The 12,827-nt window shown below is 44.5% G+C and overlaps 1 protein-coding gene across 1 annotated transcript in view; it reads left to right on the plus strand.

Annotated features, from left to right (window-relative positions):
• The window catches only part of ZWILCH (zwilch kinetochore protein), a 91,090-nt gene that overhangs the window by 31,312 nt on the left and 46,951 nt on the right, over positions 1–12,827 (plus strand). The window contains exons 6-7 of the mRNA XM_030189792.1: positions 3,919–3,995; positions 5,345–5,500. Of these exons, the coding sequence (XP_030045652.1) occupies positions 3,919–3,995; positions 5,345–5,500 (233 nt within the window). The remainder of the gene's footprint in view (positions 1–3,918; positions 3,996–5,344; positions 5,501–12,827) is intronic.

Raw genomic sequence — 12,827 nt, forward strand, 5'->3', positions numbered from 1 at the left:
GAAAGATGGAAGGAGAGGAACAACATAAAATTCAAGAAACAGCATGGTGAGAAACAAGATGCTGATGACTTTAGTGCTGAAAATCGGGTTGTTTCAGTTCTTCCTACCATCTTGAATGAGTTTGCACCTCATGACATTTTCAATGCTGACAAAAACGGTCTCTACTGGCGAGCAATTTCCTGATGGAACCATTTGCATTCAAACATAACTACATAAGTAATGCCACACTGGGAAAAGACCAAGGGTCCATCTAGCCCAGCATCCTGTCCTCGACAGAGGCCTATCTAGGCCAAGGGCACCTGGCAAGCTTCCTAAACGTACAAACAATTCTATACATGTTATTCCTGGAATTGTGGATTTTTCCCAAGTCCATTTAGTAGTGGTTTATGGACTTGTCCTTTAGGAAACCGTCTAACCCCTTTTTAAACTCTGCCAAGCTAACCGCCTTCACCACGTTCTCCGGCAGCGAATTCCAGAGTTTAATTATGCGTTGGGTGCTGAAACTACTGGAGGTAAAACGTTGAAGGACCAACTGACGATCCTCCTTTGCTGCAATATGGATGGGAGTGAGAAGCTGGAACCCCTCGTCATTGGAAAGAGCAAACAGCCCCGTTGCTTCAAGAAAGTTAAGCGACTTCCTGTGTCACACGAGGCTAACGCAAATTCATGGATGACTGGGGAAATTTGGAAGCAATGGCTAAAGAAGTTAGACACTAGAATATGGGCACAAAAGTGTCAGATTTTGTTGCTTTGTGATAATTGTTCTGCACACAGTGATGATGTCAGGCTGTCTAACGTCAAGGTGTTCTTCCTGCCACCAAACACAACTCTCTGATCCAACCTATGGATCATGGCATAATAGCCAATTTAAAAAAAAACATTATCGGGCTCATGTGCTACGTCGTCTGATGAGCGTTATGGATGACCAGACTGGCAAGGATAAACATACTGTTGAACTGGCCCGTAATCTGAAAATAACAAGAAACAGCATAAGGAGTGTCAAAGCAAATGCAAGGCGCAGATTAAGAAGGCCAAGAGGGAGTATGAAAAAAAGATAGCATTAGAGGCAAAAAAACATAGTAAAATTTTTTTTCGGTATATTAAAAGCAGGAAGCCGGCAAAAGAATCGGTTGGGCCGCTGGATGACCGAGGGGTAAAAGGGGCGATCAAGGAAGACAAAGACGTAGCGGAGAGACTGAATGAATTCTTTGCTTCGGTCTTCACCGAGGAAGATTTGGGTGGGATAACGGTGTCGGAAATGGTATTTCAAGCGTACGAGTCGGAGAAACTTACTGACTTCACGGTAAACCTGGAGGACGTAATGGGGCAGTTCGGCAAACTGAAGAGTAGCAAATCTCCTGGACCGGATGGTATTCATCCTAGAGTACTGATAGAACTGAAAAATGAGCTTGCGGAGCTACTGCTAGTGATATGCAACTTATCCTTAAAATTGAGCGTGGTACCGGAAGATTGGAGGGTGGCCAATGTAACGCCCATTTTTAAAAAAGGCTCCAGGGGAGATCCGGGAAATTATAGACCGGTGAGTCTGACGTCGGTGCCTGGGAAAATGGTAGAGGCTATTATTAAAAACAAAATTACAGAGCACATCCGAGGACATGGATTACTGAGACCAAGTCAGCATGGCTTTTGTGTGGGGAAATCTTGCCTGACCAATTTACTTCAATTCTTTGAAGGAGTGAACAAACATGTGGACAAAGGGGAGTCGGTTGATATTGTGTATCTGGATTTTCAAAAGGCGTTTGACAAGGTACCTCATGAAAGGCTACAGAGGAAATTGGAGGGTCATGGGATAGGAGGAAATGTCCTATTGTGGATTAAAAACTGGTTGAAGGATAGGAAACAGAGAGTGGGGTTAAATGGGCAGTATTCACAATGGAGAAGGGTAGTTAGTGGGGTTCCTCAGGGGTCCGTGCTAGGACCGCTGCTTTTTAATATATTTATAAATGATTTAGAGATGGGAGTAACTAGCGAGGTAATTAAATTTGCTGATGACACAAAGTTATTCAGAGTCGTTAAATCGCGACAGGATTGTGAAAAATTACAAGAGGACCTTACGAGACTGGGAGACTGGGCGGCTAAATGGCAGATGATGTTTAATGTGAGCAAGTGCAAGGTGATGCATGTGGGAAAAAAGAACCCGAATTATAGCTACGTCATGCAAGGTTCCACGTTAGGAGTTACGGACCAAGAAAGGGATCTGGGTGTCGTCGTCGATAACACACTGAAACCTTCTGCTCAGTGTGCTGCTGCGGCTAAGAAAGCGAATAGAATGTTGGGTATTATTAGGAAAGGTATGGAAAACAGGTGTGAGGATGTTATAATGCCGTTGTATCGCTCCATGGTGCGACCGCACCTTGAGTATTGTGTTCAATTCTGGTCGCCGCATCTCAAGAAAGATATAGTAGAATTGGAAAAGGTGCAGCGAAGGGCGACTAAAATGATAGCGGGGATGGGACGACTTCCCTATGAAGAAAGACTAAGGAGGCTAGGGCTATACAGCTTGGAGAAGAGACGGCTGAGGGGAGACATGATAGAGGTATATAAAATAATGAGTGGAGTGGAACAGGTGGATGTGAAGCTTCTGTTCACGCTTTCCAAAAATACTAGGACTAGGGGGCATGCGATGAAACTACAGTGTAGTAAATTTAAAACAAATTGGAGAAAATTTTTCTTCACCCAACGTGTAATTAAACTCTGGAATTCGTTGCCGGAGAAAGTGGTGAAGGCAGTTAGCTTAGCAGAGTTTAAAAAGGGGTTGGACGGTTTCCTAAAGGACAAGTCCATAAACCGCTACTAAATGGACTTGGAAAAATCCAAAATCCCAGGAATAACATGTATAGAATGTTTGTACGTTAGGGAAGCTTGCCAGGTGCCCTTGGCCTGGATTGGCCGCTGTCGTGGACAGGATGCTGGGCTCGATGGACCCTTGGTCTTTTCCCAGTATGGCATTACTTATGTACTTATGTAATCTATCACTGTTGGATTCACTACATATGCAGAAAGAAGCCTGGAATCATGTTACACAGGCAACCATTGTGAACTGCTACAAGCGGGCAAGCTTTGTTAAGGATGTGGAGAGAGACGAAACAGATGCAGCTGTTGCAAATGCGTCAGATGAACAGGCTATTAACTTCCCAGCCAGTGTTACTGAAAAGGAGTTTCATCGCTACGTAGCTATTGATTATGATCTACAAACAACTGACGACAGCACTGATGTCCAGATATGCGCCTACACGCAGGCAACGGCTGATGATGAAACAGATGATGAAATGAGCAGCGAGGCACATGCTGACGAAATTCAACAACCTCCTGTCACTTTTGCAAGAGCGCTGGAGAGTCTCAACACCGTGCGGGCCTATCTGGAGGCCACTGGATGTCAGTGCTATGACAGGTTTTACCGTCTGGCAGACGTAGTCTAGGAACTCACAGACACAATAGTGTACAGAGGACTATGACTGATTACTTCAAGTAAGCCTAATGTCAGTTAACGGAGACTGTATAACGTCAGTTTACGGAGACTGTATACTGTACGTATAATAAACAGTACTGTACATATGTTTATCAGATGTCAAGCTTCTTTGGGTCACAACGGTTAAGTGCACGCTCCGGTTAATTGCATGTATTTCTTTGTTCCCAGACCCTTGCACTTAAACGGATTGCACTTTATATCAAAGGCCTCTCATTTGCTTTGTTTTGGTGTGCCATCTTAAAAAAGAGGTTTATAGAGGATATTTTTCCCATAAACACAGAATGAGAGGAAATCTTTTGGCAGTCGATTAGAGTGATGGTAGGTTAGCTTTCTCTTTCTCAACTGCACCGTTCATCAGCTTTACATCTGCAAATAAATCTATTGTTTTGCTCATTTTGTTCTCTGATTCTTTTCATATATTTTTACAGGCCCTGTGGCTGAGAAAACTATTGCAAATCTGGGACAACTCATTAAGATTCACAAGGGAAGACATCATTCATCAGCTGTAGGTTTTCCAGCATGTATGAGTTCCTCTCAGCTCATGAGTAGGGCAAATGTATTGTGTTAGTTTTACTGTTTGGGAAAGATTGTTTCTTTGCCTGATCAACAGATTCTTGTAAGCAATATCACCTATTCAGTTGTTAGTAGAGTGGGGCCATCAGAAGGTTTAGTCCGGTGTAAAGTACAAACAGCTCTGTTTTGTGATTGTTTTCATGCAGAATGCATTGTGTTTGTGTGGAATGGTCTGTCCTCCCCGTTACAGTATCCTTTTGAAACAGCATCATATCTATACATTACTAAGCTTGCTGGGTCAGCTGACAAAGGGACTGGGTAATTGAGTGGAGAAGCTGGAATTTATCAGGTTTTGGTTTTGGACTAGCAGAGAATATGGCTAGACAAGATTCAGGTACTTGGCAGATGTTTACTAGACCAGTGTTTATTTGTTGTGAGGGAGTGAGTGGTACAGTGGTAGATTTCCTTAGGAACACTCCCTCACTGGTGCTGACAGTGAAGCCAGACAGGCAAACAAAAGGAGGTGACACCAAAGATGATGCAAAACAAAATGTCCAACAAGACTCAGATTTCACATCAGAAGCTTTATTCAAAGTATAATGGACTCGACACGAATCATGTTTTGGTCAGCTGTGACTTTGTAGGTGATCCTGCAACTGATACACATAGACTAGGTAATTTGCCTTCAATACCTATAGAGCACTGAGTAGCCATATTATTACAACACACAGGGACTCCTGAAGCAGACCTTTTCGTTGGACATTTTGTTTTACCTCATCTTTGGTGTCACCTCCACTGTACTTGCCTGCCTGGATTCACCTGTGTGGAGGACTTTTGCTCTTCTGTGCTTATAGGTGGAGTTTACCTTCTGAGTCAGAAAGGTGAGGCTCAGTCAGGGAGGAGGTTAAATGCCATAGAGCTCAACTCAGCCTCCAGGAGTATGTGCAAGGAAGACTGCCAAGGTAGGAGATAGCTTAGAAGTATATCCAAAGAGTACCTGATTTTGGTGTATGCCCAGACAGGGCCCAAGACAGCATTAGGAGCCACCGTGTTTGGGCCTGGCTAGGAGCCAGCCCTGTTAAGAGTATTTCCTGTGACTATATTGAGAGAGAGAAGGAGACTGTAATTAAAAGGACTAAGCCTGTGAAGTAATGGAGCTTATTAATGTCCCTTTGTATGCATAAATAAAGTATTTAGACCTCTGTGTGTGCACCACATTTCTGTGAGGTCCTGCTGCTAGCCACACTTTCACACTTGTATAGAAGATTCACTGTAAACAAAGATTGCGCACTGACTGACCTCTTGTCATCACAATTTTTGTCCAAAATATTTTTCTTCCAGATTGCAACCAGGGGCCTTGCTCAGTATGATTTGTATGGAAGTGCCACAGTGGAGAACTCAATAATTGAATCTGAGAGTAAAGTGTGTGTGGATTTTATATGGAATAATGTGGATAAAATTTTACAAATACCACCACTCACATCAGCTGCAACACTGGTAAGAACCAACAAGTGTAATCTGTTTTCTATAGTGTCATCACTAGAGCAGTTCAATACCAGAGAAATAAAATATTTTTGTGTGTTTCGCCCTTTAAGGCCCCTTAGCTACTCAGTATTCCTCTGTCTCCAGCAGATGGCAATAGGCAGAATGTGCATCTTGTGCCCCAGTTGAAGAACTGGATGTCATTTGAGCAGAGGGGTACTTCATTTGAAGTTTATGCTTCATTTAAAAAAGGCATAAAGCAATTGAATTGGATCTGGAGCAGGGATGATACTCAGGAGACCAGGTTCTTTCCCCCCCCCCCCCCCCCCCCTTGTTCACTACTGTTTTTTTGTCTTTTCCTCAAAAGAGGTTTAACTAATTGGATAGGAAGTTGCTTCCTCACTTCAAAACATTAGAAGAGCTTGAAATTTTGCGTGCTTGTTCAGGCTACTAAACCAGTTAGTGGAAACGAGTGGGAGTTTGCACTCGTACCACGAGAAAGAGTGGTTTCCTATTTTATCAGAAAGCCCTGAGGGAACTTGTGTCAGAGGCCAAGTGCCTGGGCTGGCATCGGAGCTTATTTCAGAACTGCTAGGCTGAAGCACCAGCCTTTTTGCTGGCTCAGCCCACACACCTGAGGTCATTTTCAGGGCTGACTTCTGGACGCAGGCCTCTGCAGAAGAAGATAATTCAGAGGAGTCTCAGTCTTCCTCCACCCCTCTAGTTTCTTTTTTCTTCAAGCAAGAAGGGGTGGTAGTTTAGCACCCAGCCAAAAGCGAAGCTGGAGAGGTTTCTCAGATTGAGCTATGGCCTGTGTTCTGTATGTGGAGTAAGACCTAACATGATTTCTCTTGAGGGACCTATAATTTCTGGCTTTTTTTTTTTTTTGCAGCTTTGCGTTTAAAAAAAAAATCATACTAAAGCAAGCTGGGTTATTTCTCTCTAACATAGTGAGTGATGGTCCATCTAGTCTGCCCAACAGTCACATTCATTCTCAATTCTAGATTAAATCAACAATGAACTTGTTATTATATACTTGATCATGGTCTTTCTTTGTTGTTTTTGGGACATAGACTGTAGAAGTCCACCCGGCTCTGTCCGTATGTTCCAACTACTGGAGTTGCTGTCGAAGTCTATCCGATCCGTCTGCCCGGCACTGTTTTCTCTCTCTCTCTGATAGAGAAGTGGGAAAGTTCTTGAATGCTATATGTCTACCCTCAAGCATGGCAGAGCCTGCCTAGCTCCAGTTCCTTACTTCAAACCATCTACCCCTGCGTACAAGCTTCCCAGAGTACCTTCAAGACTAGATTAGGCTTGTGATGCATGAAAAAAATTTGGAACTTGAAAATAATTTTTTTAAACTCCTGGGTGACTTGCTTCAACAGCTTCTAATGTTTGCCAGAGCATCATTCCACTGGCTGGGGCAAGGAATGAGAGCCAGTTCAGCAGACAGAGGGAGATTGCCGCCTTAAGGGGAAGAGAAACTGGTAATCCTCTAAGTCTTGATCTCTAGGTAACTCTTGAATGGGCAATGAGAGATGTTAATCTGTAGGAGGATCCTATATTTCTGAGTGACCTTTACATAAGTACATAAGTATTGCCATACCAGAACAGACCAAAGGTCCATCAAGCCCAGCATCCTGTTTCCAACAGTGGCCAATCCAGGTCACAAATACCTTGCCCCCTACCCCCCCCCCCCCACACACAATGCTTCCTGATACACTTGATAGCTGGAGAGGGATCTCCTCTGGCTGTGATACCTGATCCTAGCTTAAAGTGGCTAAGGCGAAGGATTTTATATTCTCTTCATGGAAAGAGAAGAATAAGGTGTTTGGTCACGTAGGGGGGGTTGTCCTTAAGTAGAAACATAATTAGAGGGGAAACAGTGCATTCATAGACCTCCGTGATAGGAAAATTGGAGTCTGTGTGGTAACATGAACAAGGGTAGGCCCAGAGCCTGGATAAAATGGAGCCACACAGTTGCTTAAGGTGAACAAAAATAATATTTATTCCATACGTAGTTTTCCACTATTCCAGAACCTGTGGGATAGTTGTGTCCATTAACCAGCAGGTGGTGATACAGAACTAAAAACTGAGCTGCGATATCGCTTGTCATCCAGTCCAGCTCCTCAGTATTTTCTATCTTCAGCAGGTGGATGGAAACACGTTTCAGCCTCTGGCTCTCTTTGCTCCTGGTCCAGTTGGTATTCTGGTCCCCAGTTGAGCCTTGTAGGTGGCTTGAGTCTGCAGTCATTTTTGAAGATCTTCAGATCACTGTCTCTGGTGCCCCATGAATTTACTTCTTCCCTCCCTTCACATCTCCTCTGTTTCCTGAGGAGCTCTCCTTTTCCAGCAAAACAACATAAAAAAAAAGAAAGAGGTTTACTGTAGAATGTGGGACAGAGTATCAATCCTGATTCTTTCTCATCTGGAGTAAGACTTGTGGACACTGTGAGCTTGGGGGGAGCAGCTGGCAGTGGTAAATCCAACTAAAGTTTGACTTGGAACCACTTGGAAGGCTGCAAGTTCTACTTGGTGCAGAGCAGAGATCCTAATTCTATGCTTCATTGTACTACACTGATGCCAGTGGTGTGAACAGCAAACTCCCGCGAAGGCATTTAAGCGGTTTTCCTGCTGTTGGGACCCATCAGCCAGCATCAAGGCATTGCAGTTCGTGCAAGCTGGGAATCCCACGGGGCGTGGGAGAAATATGCCAGGAATTTCAGGCTCTCCAACAGGGATAGTGTGCTGGATTGAGGCAGGAGAGCACAGGAATGGGTGCTGTTTTGTTGGGGCTGACTGGCAGTGAGGAACAACCTCTATCTGATCACACACAAAGCCCAGCAGCCATTTTACAGTCTCAGGGCCCAACAGAGCATTGTCACGACTGTTGTCATGACTCCCCATTCAGTCTCACCTTGTCTTCCGGTGGTCAGCTTCAGAGGTGGCTCCAGTCTGTTCTTTTCTTTGCATTGTTGCTTCTGGTGCCACTTCCTTTGTGTTCCAAGCCTCACTCTGGTGTTCAGTGTTCCAAGCCTCACTCTGGTGTTCAGTGTGTTTCAAGTCTCTTTCCTGTAGTCGTGACATTATCAGTGAAGGCCCTCATAAGGAAGGTGAGGACATTCATTCAGGGCCTTTGCAAAGCCAAAGGTCTCCAGGTTTGTCGGTGTGCTTGTGTAGCACTTCTGTCCTGTTTCCTAGTTGGTGTGCTTGTGTAGCACTTTCTGTCTTGTTTCCTAGTTAGTGTGCTTGGGTTAGCACTTCTGCTTTAGTTCTGTTTGTCTGTGTGCTACAGTTAGCACTTCTGCTTTAGTTCTTCTGTTTGTCTGTTTGCTAGGGTTAGCACTTCTGTCTTGGTTATTTCCTGTTTGATCTGTTATTTGTTTGGTGGCCGTGTGGCCCAGCCTAGAGTCCTGCCTAGTGTCTTCTGTTGTGTTTGGGTTCCAGTTCGGCATTGCGGCCCATATGAGAGGGCTCTGTGTGCCCGGGTTCCAGTTCGGCCTTGCGGCCCCTATGAGTGTTTTCTCTTCTGGCTTTACTTGGTTTTGTCCCAGTGTTCCCTGACTAGTCGAGTACTGTTTCTTGGTACCGTCTGTGTGCTTTGTGCACTTCTGGTCTGTTTCTGCCTGTGTGCTTATTGCACTTCTAGTCTGCTCCAATCCTGCTTGTTTAGTCCAGTCCTGGTTGGAGAGCTTGCCTACTGCTGCCGTTCGGCAACAGTAGCCCAAGAGCTCACATTGTCCCTGAGACCCTGACAGTTTGCGAAGACCCTGAGACCGTGACAAGCATTCAGCTATAACAGGATCTTTTTCTCTTGAGTTGATATCGCTCTTACACCAGACCAATCTACTAAAGCAGGGACAGTCAGAATAGCTGCAAGGTGCTTCAGTTTCTCACACTGCTGCTTCTCCGGCTCCTAAGACATCACGTTTAGCCTCATCAGTCTGTCCCTGTAGAACATGTAGAAGTGAATCGATATTTTTTAACTCTTTGAAAAAGTACAAAGATCAGTGGATGCTCAACGAAGTTATACGGAAATACTTTTAAAACAAATAGGAGGAAATATTTTTTCACTCAACAAATACTTGAGCTCTGGAACTCTTTGCTGGAGGATGTAGTAACAGCTGTTAGCATATCTGGGTTTAAAAAGGTTTGGACAAGTTCCTGGAGGAAGAGTCCATACTCTGCTATTGAGACATACATGGGGAAACTACTACTTGCTTTGGGATTGGTAGCATGGAATGTTGCTACTAATTCGGTTTCTGTCATGTGCTTGTGACCTGGATTGGCCACTGTTGGAAGAATGATACTGGCCTAGATGGACCATTGGTCTGACCCAGTATGGCTGTTCTTATGTTCCAACTATCCCACAGGTTCTGGAATAGTGGGAAGGACTAATAATAATCAGTTAAGACTACTACTACTACTACTATTTAACATTTCTAAAGCGCTACTAGGGTTACGCAGCGCTGTACAATTTAACATAGAAGGACAGTCCCTGCTCAAAGAGCTTACAATCTAAAGGACAAATGTACAGTCAGTCAAGTAGGGGCAGTCAAGATTTCCTGAAAGGTAAAAAGGTTAGGTGCCGAAAGCAACATTGAAGAGGTGGGCTTTGAGCAAGGCTTTGAAGATTGGTAGGGAAGGGGGCTTGGCGTAAGGGCTCAGGAAGTTTATTCCAAGCATAGGGTGAGGCGAGGCAGAATGGGCGGAGCCTGGAGTTGGCGGTGGTGGAGAAGGGTACTGAGAGGAGGGATTTGTCCTGTGAGCGGAGGTTTCGGGCGGGAACGTAAGGGGAGATGAGGGTAGAGAGGTAATGAGGGGCTGCAGACTGAGTGCATTTGTAGGTAAGAAGGAGAAGCTTGAACTGTATGCGGTATCTGATGGGAAGCCAGTGAAGTGACCTGAGGAGAGGGTTGATATGAGTATATTGGTTCAGGCGGAATATAAGACGTGCAGCAGAGTTCTGAACGGATTGAAGGGGGGATAGATGGTTAAGTGGGAGGCCAGTGAGGAGTAGGTTGCAGTAGTCAAGGCGAGAGGTAATGAGAGCGTGGATGAGAGTTTGGGTGGTGTGCTCAGAGAGGAAGGGGCGAATTTTGCTGATTTCTCCTTTATGAAAAGACCTAATTTCTCCTTTATGGTGTCAGGTAGAGGCTTCTGTTCAGTTCACTGATAGGAGAGAAAGTAAACACAAATCTAGTGCTTATATGTAAGAATGTCTTCTCATGGCTTGCTCCTGCAAGAATACAATAGTCCAGTAATCAAAATTAGAAACCATCAACCCAAAAAGGGCTCTAATTATTTTTCAAGGAGGTAATATTCTTCTTTTACTGTAGAGAGATTAAAAAAAATCTTTTTATAAAAATATAAACTCTTTATTTATCTACCAATATATCCATATTTTAGAATTCATGTGAAGGAGTAGCCTAATGGTTAGTGCAGTGGGCCTAGATCCTGGGGAACTGGGTTTGATTCCCACTGCAGCTTCTTGTGAGTCTGGGCAAGTCACTTAACTCTCCATTGCCCCAGGTACAAAAACTTAAATTGTGAGCCTGTTGGGGACAGAGAAAGTACCTGTATATAATAAATGTAACATAGTAACATAGTAGATGACGGCAGAAAAAGACCTGCACGGTCCATCCAGTCTGCCCAAGAAGATAAATTCATATGTGCTACTTTTTTATTTGTACTGTCCTCTTCAGGGCACAGACCGTATAAGTCTGGCCAGCCCTATCCCCGCCTCCCAACCCCCAACCCCGCCTCCCACCACCAGCTCTGGCACAGACTGTATAAGTCTGCCCAGCACTATCCTCGCCTCCCAACTACCAGTCCCGCCTCCCACCACCAGCTCTGGCACAGACCGTATAAGTCTGCCCAGCACTAGTCCCGCCTCCCAACCACCAGCCCCGGCACAGACCGTATAAGCCTGCCCAGCACTAGCCCCGCCACACAACCACCAGCTCTGCCACCCATTCTAGGCTAAGCTCCTAAGGATCCCTTCCTTCTGCACAGGATTCCTTTATGTTTATCCCACGCATGTTTGAATTCCGTTACCGTTTTCATCTCCACCACCTCCCGCGGGAGGGCATTCCAAGCATCCACCACCCTCTCCGTGAAAAAAATATATGTAAACCGCTTTGATTGTACCACAGAAAGACGGTATGTAAAATCCCATTACTTTCATACTGCCATATCTGCTCCTCTCTAACTGGTTTCACCCTCCACGGGCTTCTTCAGAATGTATCATAGATGTCGCAAGGCAGCACCGCTCATCCAAGGGTCCAATCATATGTAATACGGGATTGTGGAAATGCATAGAGGAGGTTGGAGGTTTTGAAAATAGGCATATGAATTTACGATTTGTTAGCTTTCTTCGTTCATAAATGTTTTGACCTAAAGATTTACTTAGGAGATATCTGAAAGAAGTCTTGAAACAACAACTTGAAGGTGTTTTGGAACCAAGGGAGATTGGACCCTCTGATGTCATCTGTCTTGGAAACATCAGAGGATGAACTGACAGACGGGGCTTCCCTACCAGTTACTTTCATAATCAAGAGTGGTAAAAATTTAATGCAAGCTTTTTTTTTTTTTTTTTCCAAATTTGTTTTATTATTTTCCATTAGAAACATAACAGTATCCACACTTTATCTTTGTACAGACATTAGAATTCCTCTTTCAACTAACATGTTTCCAACTAGTACCCTCCCTCCCCTATTGTTTTCCCTCCTCTTAGGAAGTTTTGTGACCAATTCTCTTTAGACTTGTCCATGTGACACATTGATCTGGGGTGTCCGAGAGGTTAACCATTGTTCATAAGGGTTCCACGTTTTATGGTACTGCGGAATACGGCCAGTGCGTAAAGCTGTCAACTTCGACATCAAATGAATATAGTCCAGTTTCCGCAACACTGACCGCAGTTCCGGAAGTGTGGGTTGCTTCCATGCCGCCGCCAGCACCAATTTGGCGGCCACGAATAGTTGTACGGCAAAGCGGTGTATGGCATTAGGAATTCCTGTAGGTCTAAAATGGAGTAAGCAGTAGTCCATTCTCATCTGGTAGTTCGCTCCTGTAACTTCACCTAGAAACTTCAATATCTCCCCCCAATACTCCTGCGCATGCTTGCATGCCCACCACACATGAGTCATATCCCCCACTACTCCACATTGCCTCCAACACAAAGCTGACCCTGTTTTAAACATTTTAACCAAGCGATGGAGAGTATAGTACCAGCTGTATAATATTTTATGACCGTTTTCAGTTAAGGCACTAGACACCGAGACTGCTAGCAGAGATCTAAGTGCCACTTTCCACTGGGGCTTTGTGTAGGTTTCCCCCATGG

This window comes from Microcaecilia unicolor, chromosome 1 (genome assembly GCF_901765095.1).
Source record: "Microcaecilia unicolor chromosome 1, aMicUni1.1, whole genome shotgun sequence".
In the NCBI taxonomy this organism is placed as follows: Eukaryota; Metazoa; Chordata; class Amphibia; order Gymnophiona; family Siphonopidae; genus Microcaecilia; species Microcaecilia unicolor.